Raw genomic sequence first — 11,184 nt, 5'->3', positions numbered from 1 at the left:
GGTTTTCCCAGTCTGGTTTATGTTTAGTAAACACAGACGGGGATTCATTCCTGACAAATTGTTCAGAGTGGTTCTCAATTATGGGGACCGTAACAATTTTTCTTGTTATGAAAAAAGAAGATAATATTTTGCGGCGGCGAAAGCCCCGTGAAGTTTGGCATCCATATTTCCCCTAAGAAAACAAGAGTTTTTTAAAAATTTTATTCCAAATCCTTAAGATTATCTGCATCGAATTGAAACTCAACATTTTTTCTTACTATAAGCTATAGGATACTATTAAAATATAGTTTATGAAACATCCCCTCCATAAGTCTGTATTTTTGGGGCTAAAGAACACATAAGTAAAAAAAAATTTCTGGCGAGTTTTCGGCGCTAATTACGATTTTATTTGTTTAATTGATTGATTTGAATTTAACGGTGAAAACAAACTTGAAGATCAAAAAATACAATAGGTTTTTGAAATTTGTCTTTCATTTTCTATTAAATAACAAACTCTAATTTAAAATATTATTAGGATACAGACATGCAAAAAGTATATAATTTTTAAAATGTTGACGATATTTTAGATTTATTTACGGTGCGTCAATTCTTCAAGGTTGACGAGGAGCCAATTCATTCATGAGGTTAACGTGTTAATTCTCCCACAACATTAATGTCGCCAGAATCCATATAATGAACGTGAGGGAGATGATCATTCTCGTAACCATCCTCGTGTACAGGAAAAAGTGTAGCTGTCAAATCACGATGAGGTGGCCTTCTTATATAACAGTCGTATTCTGGAACTTCGTTAGGAGCATTATTCGCATTATTATTCCTATTATTTATATTATGTATCGCATTATTTCTATTATGTATTCTATTATTATTATTATTATTGCGGTTATTTGCACGGGTGTCATTCATAAGACGTGCATAGAAAGTATTGTCTTCTTCAATTTTTACAAAAGCGTGCCCGAATGGTACATTAGAATCTGCTGGAAGATAATGGTCTGGCACATGGTGCAGAGTTCCGTAAACTGCATGGCCAGGTATATTGACGCCGTTTCTCATTCTCCGAATAAAAATTATGCTTGCTGGAGGAATATAAAAAGGATGGAGACTTGCAAGTCCTTGATTAGGATCATGTTGTTGTCTATTATTCAAAGCGCCACCTAAAACAAAAGAATTTATGGAATGTTTATATAATGAAAACAATAAATGTTTCCAAGTGATGGCTATTACTAACTTATATAACCGAAACCCTGACCAATGCTACATTTACGACTCCCTATACTATTTCCCATAGGTAATTCCTCTCGGATAAACTCTCCCTTTTTTGGTCTAAAATCTTTCGCACCTTATTCTCATTTACTTTTTTACCTCAACACCCATTAGTACTCTAGCACTTTTCCCACTTACACCATCCTTCTTTCACTTTATTTTTAATCTGCACCTTCTAAAAATGAGTGATATCCCATTTCAGTACCACAATTTTAAATCTGTCCCTCTCATATCTTTCTTAACCCATATATTTTAAATATTATTCTTTCTGAAAAAGCTTCTTCTCTTTCTTCACCATCCTTCTTATGCATCCTCTTCCCTATCGACTTCACCATCATGAGCCTGTATTTGTCCTTTCCTTTAATTTTATTTCCAATGTTGGAGTTTGAAATTTTTCATTTTAAACATTTTATACAACGTTGTTAAAGTTTTATCGTAGATAGGGATGACGAAAAACGCGATAAATAGCAAACCGGATGCCAAAGGCTTTTATCCTGGGATTACTTCTTACGGATCAGGCTCCAAGGAACCAGGTGCATTTCACTAGATTCTCCATGACGGAATTTGAATATTTTCTTTATGACCTAATTGTGAACTTTTCTTTGGCACCAATCTCGATTTGCTGCCAAAATTTTAGGCTTTTTGGGCTTTTGAAAAGTGCACAAATTAATTTTTAAAAACCCCTACCTCCTAATAATTACTTTTAAAATAATTTACACAATCCGCCTAAATGTTAACATATCTGATTTTTCTGCTATATTTAAGCTCCCCTAAAATTCTCACAAATATCTACCAAAAATCAACCCTAACCCCCAAAATCGCCCCCAAAGAATTTTCAATCTGGTTAATAAATCTATCTCCTCAGTAATATACCATGACCCGTAGACTTGTTTAGTTAAATGTTACAGGACCAGATAATATATCTATCTCAACAGAAAGATTTTACGAGTCCCAGAAACTAGGACTTTACACGACCCCGAGAAACTATACTCATTACATTAAACAAGGAAACTCTCAATTGTCTTCCACTGGTATATCTGAGATGACTCCTTTTGATAAAAATTTTTTTGGCGGTTTTAGTTGTAGTCAGCTAAGAATGGATTCGTTAAATGTGATAGGGGTTGCTTCTAGAGGTATTTAAATTTTACTGTGAAAGTTGATGTATCTTCTAAAAATTTGGAAATCTGTACGTGATTATCATTTTGATTTGAAATATTTTTACTTTATATATCTTGTAGTGACCTGGAAAGCTGTATGTAGTTATTACTTTGATTTGAAATATATTTTACTGTGTCAATTATTGGAAGATAAGACTTGCTACCTTTAATGTGCTAGGGGTAGTTACTAGCGGACGTAAAATATTTATGCAGAGACAGACATATTAACTAAAGTCTTAGCAAGCATATCTAATGTAATTATTTTTAATTAAAATTTTTTGCGGTTTCAGCTAAAGTCAGCTGTTAATGGTTCGTTAAATGTGACAAAGGTATTTTCTAGGGTTCTGAGATTACTACTATGAGGGTGGATATATCAGATAGAGATTTGGAAAAGTCTCCCCACTTCCACTCCCCCTTCACACTTTAATTTGCAATATAAATTAACTTTATTGGGCTAAAAATTTGCGTTGAAGCATCTACTTTTTCATGCTGTAGAGCGTCTTCCGATTTTTCTAAATGGTAGACCCTTCATGGATGCCACAATATCATGGCCGCCATATTGGATCCGCCATATTAGAATTTCGAAAAGCTAATAGTAGGTCATTTTCAGAAAATATATTTTTATTTTTTATTCTTAGAAAGCTCAAAACAATCTCAGATCTACGGTATCTATTTTCTCCTACTTACTTCATTGTTTTTTATGGACTTTTTAAGAATGAGCGTTGACCTTTGGAAATAATTTGTGAGAGATTTATAAGCCCAAAAATAGCACAAAACTCGTAAATCCTGATATTTAGGGTGGGACCGTGCATTAATTTAAAGGTGCATAGGAAATCTCTGGGATAAATTTAATTGCCGCTAATTTCAAGATGGGGTTGCATCTTATTCAGATCTGGGGTAATTTTTAGAAGACAGGGATTGTTTAAAAAAAAATTCGCAGTTTCTAGGGGCCAGAAAAGCCCAAAATTCTGGTGTCGTTGATTTTTCTAATTTTTTCTTATTGAGGAAAATGAAAATTCACGAAAATCGGTATTAGTGCACAAGAATAGCTCGAAAAAGCCACAAATTCTGATATACTTACATTTATTAGGAGGAAATATTTTATTTTAAGGGTGGCTTTTAAAATATGGGGTTGTATTTTAAAATTAATTTTTGCATATCTGAGCGGCCAGCACCTCCGCCCAAAAATCCAGTTTTTATTTTTTAATGAGAGAGTCCGAAATTGTGGATCGGTGCCCAAAATTCTGATCAACAAATAGAAAATACATAAATTCAGATCACTGAAGTCTGAAATTAAGACATCTGGTAAGTAATGTATCAATGGGTTCAAAGATTTAGGCCTTAGATAAAAAGGAAATGGACCCAAATGAACTGTTCTTATTGTTGGAAAATTGGCCTGTCCTTTTAGAAATGCGTAAAGTTTTATCAAATTAAACTCTTTAGAGACGGTTAATTTACAACATTTTAATGGTCTTGAAAGGACTTCAAAGAAGATCTTTTTCTTTAAACCTCCTTTGTAGCATTTTTTAGGTCACAGGGAATGTGACGTAATTGTAAACCATCTCTAACATGTGCTTCTAGCCTTGTCCTTTAATTCAGTTACAAAAGACTTCAGACATATAGGTCGTGTACCTCAAGGATGGGAAAAACCCAAATAGCATATTCTGAATTTTGAATATTTGTTCTTTGTAAAATTGTGCCTCATTATGCAGATAATAGAAAAACCGAGAATCTACTCAAAGATAAGTAATTTATATCAATTTATTACAATTTTTGGATGATAAAGAAATTTTAAGCCTAAAAACTACAAAACAACGCGGAAATTTTTGTTCCGTGTGGGGGGGGGGGGTTCTCTCTTTATAACATAAATTCAAATATTTAGGCCCTCAATAATTTATAGGCTTTCGCAGAATATTTTAGGGGATAATCAGGACGATTATCAGACGATTGGAAAAAAGCGATTATCGTACCAATATACAAAAGAACGGGAGATTAAAGCGACTGCAATAATTACAGAGGGAATTTCTTATTAAGTAACGTAAGTAAAATATTCTCAAAAATACTTATTCGTAGGTTGATGATAATAAAAGAAGCAACGATTTGGGAATTCCAAAGTAGGTTTATAACAGGAAGGTCATGTACGGATCAAGTATTTAGCTCAAGACCAATGTTAATGGATGGCTCCTACAGGCTATAAAACCTATATATATATATGGGTAGCAAAGCAAGTGTGAGGGTGAATGGGAATGTGAGTGAGTGTTTCGATATTTTGCATGGATTTAGGCGAGGATACGTTATGTCTTAATGGTTATTTATATTATTTATGGACAAGTGTTTAAGAATAACTCTTTTCGACGATGAAGTGTGGATCTCGAAACAGTAAGGGTACGTGGGTTAGCGCTCGGAGATGATAAGCCTGTTTTGGCAGAGTCAATCGAAAACTTACGAACAATGTTCAATAAACTAGATGCAACGATGAAGAGCATGGGCCTCAAAATTGACGCAAATAAAACAAAAACTATGGTGTTCGATGGAAAGAGTGAGAAAACACTATGCAATATTGTATTAAATAATGAGAGAATTGAACAAGTTAAGAAGTTCGTATACCTTGGTAGCTTATTTACTACGGAGGGGAAGATATATGAGGAATTAGACTGATAAATAAAAGAAGGAAAGAAGGTTATTGGTAAAGCAGAGCCCCTTATTAGAAGTAAAAATATATCAAATAAAGCTAAATTGGCAATACATAGACCCTATATTTGTACCAACTGTGCAATCTGCTAGCGAGACATGGACTTATCCAGAAAAAGATAAGAGTGAAGTTAATGCAATTTACATGAGAATCTTGCACATGATATGCGGGAAAACTGATGGACAAAGTGAGTAACGACATAATTCTCATAGAATATAGTGCAGAAGAGACGTTAGTAGACACATGGGAAAGAAATCAATTGAGATGTTTCGGGGATGTTGAAAAAATGCCAAATGAATGACTAACGAACCAAGTGTGTCAGAATAAAGTAAATGGCAATATGCCCAGAAGTAGACCGCGCAAAGAATGGTTAGAATGTGTGAATGAGACCCTAGTTAGAAGAGACATAAGAAGCCGCAGAAACACGAGAGCTTGCATTGAAAAATGCATGGAAATTAAAGAAGTTAGATAAGTATGCCAGGACAGAAAAAATGGCGACAAAAAGTTAATAAAAAGAGTGTCAGTAGAATGAATGACGCCTGACAAAAAAGACTTTGTATACTAATGGACCCAAGCGGAAAAACTTTTACCTGACGAATTTGTATGGATCTTTATTCGGGGTGATTGCGAGAGAGATTGATCAGCAACCTGGGTCGGAGCAGTGTTGCGAAACGAACGTGTTATTCAAATAAATATCACTAGAATTCTGGATAAATCTAAAAATGTTATATCCCTTCCTCACATTACTCCCTTCTCCACCGATTGAGTCAAGCCTATCACGAAAGGAAAATGGCTTATTGGTGTGTGCCTTATTGGCTCAGTTGGTTAGACGCTCGGTCTTAACCTCAGAGGTCCGGGGTTCGATCCTTGAGCTGGTACTTCTGGAAATTTTTCAATGTACCTTTACGGAGGTTCTGGTGGTTCGGAACCCACCTTAAGCTGTAGGTCCCCCCATCGTTTACTTGACTGCAACCCAGCCCGTCAATGATGGGGTAAAAACTAGGCTTTCTCTAATATGTCGGGTCACAACTCCTCTCATCAGATCACTTAATGGCATTATAAAAATACGTCCGTGATTTATGATATATACTGGGACAGCCCCGTGTTAAGTATTTAAATAAAATTCAACTCCAAACCAAAAATGCCTTCGACATGTTGGGCAGTAACCATCTTAAGCCTCTGAAAACATTGCCCTTGCAATGTTTTTTTATTCCGCGTTTTGCTGCAAAGTATCCTAATATACAAAAAGTCGCACTAAGAGATCTTATCGCTAAGGAGTAGGACATCAGGACTAATCTGTACGTTACAGAAGACTGAGCAATGGAGAATAAACAACAAGTGGATTTAGCGTGAAAAACCGACGGCAAGAAGGAGCAATCGATGTTCTTCCTCAACCTATCAATGATTCAACACCACTACATCCTCCAGAGGTGGATGTATTTATACAACCAGACGCAGAAGCAGAGGTTCAGCAACCAAAAATCGACAAAAATGGACATGTCATATGAACAGAGATGTTATCCGCCTTCAGCTTTTGGCAGAGAAATGTGGGCGAAGTGCGAGGAGAGAACATCATAGACTCTTCTTACTTAAATACCCAGAGCTAGCCATGAAAATAAATGAGCAAAATGTGGCAGATCAAAAACGCATAATATCTGTGAACAGACTGCTTTCGGCTGTTGAAATAGCTGCTATCAAAATGAAAGTGGAACAGCAGCTTCCTATTGATGAACTCGCCTTGGAAGATGTGGATAACAAAGACTTGGTTGATGCTGAAGGCATAGGTGCTAGAGATAATGAAAACCATGTACGGGATCCATTATAACCACATCCAGAGATTACTAACAATGATGCGCATAGGGAAATCCCAGAAAAACTACAGCACCTGGAAAGGAATTTTAGTCACTCATTTTTTGTCCCAGCAAGGGATCCAGATCCACCATGGAAGATCAGGTTGGATATGGATGTCAGCAAATTAAGGAGCAAATTGGGTCCATTAAATAAGGAAATAAAACTGGAAAGCTGATAAACTATGTTAATAAAATCACCCACCCTCGGTGCATCGAGACATTAATACCAGCAATATTGGATGAAATTTTAGACTGCAACGACAGAGACTTAATGTTCTTGCTGCCAGACTGCTTCGGTACAAGAAAAGTAGTGCACAAAAGCAACAAAATTAAAACTTTCAGACAGATGGAAGAAGGTTCTATCGTGAAATGAGATTAAAGCAACCAGCAAGGCACTGAAGTCCCTCAATTGGCAGATATGACTAACTACTGGCCAGGTGTTTGAGGAAAAATGAACAGATGCAATTTGGACACTGCGTGGTTCTAACAGGAGAAAGCAAGGGTAAGCAATAGCCCTTAAATGAAACTGACAAACAGCACAGCTTCAGATGTTTCTTGCGTTGTCAAGGTGTTTTCAGAAGATCATTGAACACCCAGATGTGATGACAGGCTTTATACACCAGAGTACTGCGTATATGTTTCCAAAAAACCAGACGCTATAAATCTGTCTGATTTTCGACCGATAGCCTGTTTTCCAACAATTTATAAATGGCTTACAGCTATCATTGGAGATAAGGTATATTCTCATTGCGACGAAAATGACATTCTTACAGAAGAGCAAAAAGGATGTTGTAAAAACTCGCGAGGCTGTGAAGATCCAGACGCTATAGACGATGTTGCCATGACTCAAGTTTGTAAGCATCAAAGGAACTTACACATGTCATAAATTGACTGTAAGCAAACGTTTCCTTCGTGCCGCATGACTATTTGCTTAAAGCCTTAAAACTTTAAAAAATCTGCCTACGCATTATTTACCTTCTAAACCATGCGGCAAGTATCTGGGGTACAAGAATGAAGTATTTTGATCATGGACAATCAAGGATAACTAGATCAGTCCGCTTTATGACGGGTATATTATTTCAAGGAGACTCATTCAGCACTCTATGGTTCGGTTTAGCGTTTAATCCATTTAGCAAAACACTAAACAGTATGTCTCATGGGTTCAGAATCCATGATAATGTGGATGGTCATCAAGTGACCCATCTTTTTTACATGAATGACCTAAAGTTTCACGCTAGTTCAGCCCAGAAACGGCAGCAAGTAAGGAAAAAAATCAGAGTGATCAACACGACATTTAGAAGGTAGGGTCGTTGTAGATATCAAAAAACTGTGTGAGTCACAAGTTATACAGTTTCAAATCTATTTTAACAGCAAACGAAATGTTGCGCCTTACAGTACCATCTGTCAAGCGGATCTTCACAACACGCCCTTAAATTTTTCCTCAGATGGGGACTTGAATATCAGGGCAGAAATCATAGGGAAATTTGAAATACAGTGGAGGCAGAAAGCCAACCACGGCGAGCACCCCAACATGTTTGATCAAAATAAAATGGATAGTGAGGCATCTAATACTTGGCTAAGAATGAATGTATTGCATCCAGAGATGGAAAGATTTGTTATTGCAATGCAGGAAAAGGTTGTCAGCACCAGGAGTTATCGCAAACACGTGTTACATCAAGATGTGGTTGACCAGTGCCGATTATGTGGAGATACCAACGAAACCATCAAGCACATTATTGATGGCTGTAGCATAATGGCATCCAATAGAGATTTAGATTAAAAGCCTTTTCCAAATAAATATTCTTAATTTTCAATTTCATATTATGTTTCAATATTATGCAATATTTTTTTTATTATGAATAATATAAAGTATTAGGTTGACTTGCTTGCAAATGAAAACAAAGTCACGTAGGAAAATAATAAAATGACGGTTTTATTATTTTCCAAGTGGACTAAACTGTGAAGGCAATAAAAGTTTTAGTTAAATTTTCAACCACGAAATATTTCTCAATCAAGACAGTAAAAAATTTCAAACTAATTTTTGAATTTACAGGCCAAAAAGTCATTGAATTTTATAATTAATTAATGTTAAATTGATGGTAAGTTAGGATATTCACCTGTGAAATTGCCATTAAAGAAATAAAAATTCCCATAAAATTGCAGAAATTCATTGATTTCTTTCAATTGAATTTTGGAAAGATAATTTTGAGTTCCCATAAATTATCTGCCATATTACTATAAAGAACCTATAATTTAAATAATTTCCGGAAATTTATAAGAATGTTGAAAATGGAGTTCTGGGTAATTTATGATAAGTTACTATACTTCCCTGTAAAATTACTATAATTTCACGAAACTTTACGGAAATTTATGCACATTTTTAAATATAATTTTGGGAAATTATTGGTAAGTTACCATGAGATATATGCAATATTATCATATATTACCAGATAACTTCATACATTTCTGGAAATTTGTAAAAATGTTTTAAATGGAGTGTCAGTAATTTATGAAATGTTACCATATTTACCTATGAAATTACCATAAATGACTGATAATTCTCATAAGTTTACGGAAATTTAGGCATTTTCAAATTCAACTTTGGGCAATTTATGGTAAGGTAGCATAAATTACCTGGAACATCATTATAAATTACCGAAATTTTCAGAAATTTCCAGATATTTATTGAAATGTTCAAATTTAAATTTTGGTATATTTATGGTAAGTTACAATAATGATCTGCAGGTTTACTATAAATGACAGAATATTGCCGTACATTGCCGGAAATTTTGAGACATTTTAAAATAATTTTTTTGGGATAGGCTAATCGAAAAAGTCCCTCTTTTCCTCCTAGGTGTCTAATATACTATTGCTTGCTTCAACCAATAAGTTTCCTTTTGCTAAGCAATGATCTCTTTCATGCAATTAATGTTATTTCTGAGAAAGGTAATATTAACATACCAAATGATTGTATTGAAAAGTTCATTATAATTGAAGAGAATCAGGGTTCTAGACCAATTTTTATAACGTTTACTAACTGCAAAAAAAAAATTATTTTTAAATTCAAGAAATGTGTGTTCACTGAAGGTATCCTATTTAATTAAACTGGCTCGAAAATACAGGGAGATACGTGAAAAGTTAAGAGAATATAAACTTCAATCAGAGCGATTTAGGTCAGTTACACCAACCCCTCCCCCACTATTAATTTTCGGGTTTTCTATAGCCCACTGAATTGCGCCCTATATGCACTCAAATGTGCCCCATATTTTCAAATGCGCGTATATGCGCCAAAAAGAAAAAACATTTCGCCACATAGATCGCAGAGTTATCAGTAGTTAAAATGGGGGGAGGTGGCTGTGTAGTCGTAATAGCGTGCCTGTGTAGTCGTAATAGCCCCGAAGGTCCTTTGGTTGGAAAATCACGAGCCTGTCGTCTCCTCGGTAAATTTTTCGCTTATCTGCCAACACCCCTCGTGGTCATTTTTTTCGTCTCGATCCTCGCTTTGGAGTTTTTCTACGAGTTCGCCGTGTTCATCGTGCTTAGTGCCCCCCCCCCCCCGTGTTCGTGTAGTGAAATTGTCTAGGTGGAGTGAATTTAGCTAGGTGAAGACGGAATTCTGGTGCTAGGGCTTTTCCCTGTTTGTGCTTGTCCTGTCTCCGCAAATTAGGACGGGTTAGTTGGTGCCGGAAGGTAACTTCCCAGAGTGCCAATTCCCATAGCCAGGTAGGAGTCGTGAAGGTTAGCTGGTGCTATAGGGTAACCTCTACACTGCCAGTCCCTGCGACTCCCGGTGATCGTCGTCCGTTAGTGTACGGTTTGTGTCGTCGGGACGAAACCCCTTTATGACAGGAAACAATCGAGGATCGCGCCTTAAGGTGGTTGTAGCGTGACTCAGTGAGTCATATGAGAGTGTAAAAAAGTATTTTTGATTTACATGGAATCTTTTGTGTTTGAAAATCCGAAAATTAATTGAGATAGACATTTATGGCCGTCCCGCGATGTAAATCAGAAGAATAAATAAATTGATAAAAATATATCCCTCAACGGTTTGCGTATTCTCGACCATATGACTTCTGAAAGAAGCAATGCGGCACCGTCGCACTCTCTCCAGTCTCCTCTCTATTCCGCCATGTTCGAGTGCATGTGTATACACGAAATGTAACCTAACTGACTATACGTTCAAGTATGATTGCGACGTTGCCAAGTGTTCACTGCTGCCTTCTTC

At 36.0% G+C, this 11,184-nt stretch overlaps 1 protein-coding gene across 1 annotated transcript in view; it reads right to left on the bottom strand.

Moving 5' to 3' along the window:
- Positions 1–573: 573 nt before the first annotated feature.
- The window catches only part of LOC117171775 (nuclear transcription factor Y subunit alpha-like), a 46,919-nt gene continuing 36,308 nt past the window's right edge, over positions 574–11,184 (bottom strand). The window contains exon 2 of the mRNA XM_033359384.1: positions 574–1,151. Coding sequence (XP_033215275.1) covers positions 625–1,151 — 527 coding nt within the window. The 3' untranslated portion in view covers positions 574–624. The remainder of the gene's footprint in view (positions 1,152–11,184) is intronic.

Source organism: Belonocnema kinseyi, chromosome 4 (assembly GCF_010883055.1).
Source record: "Belonocnema kinseyi isolate 2016_QV_RU_SX_M_011 chromosome 4, B_treatae_v1, whole genome shotgun sequence".
NCBI lineage: Eukaryota > Metazoa > Arthropoda > Insecta > Hymenoptera > Cynipidae > Belonocnema > Belonocnema kinseyi.
Note: the sequence above shows the minus strand (reverse complement) of the source record. Positions and strands in the feature narration are given on the sequence as shown.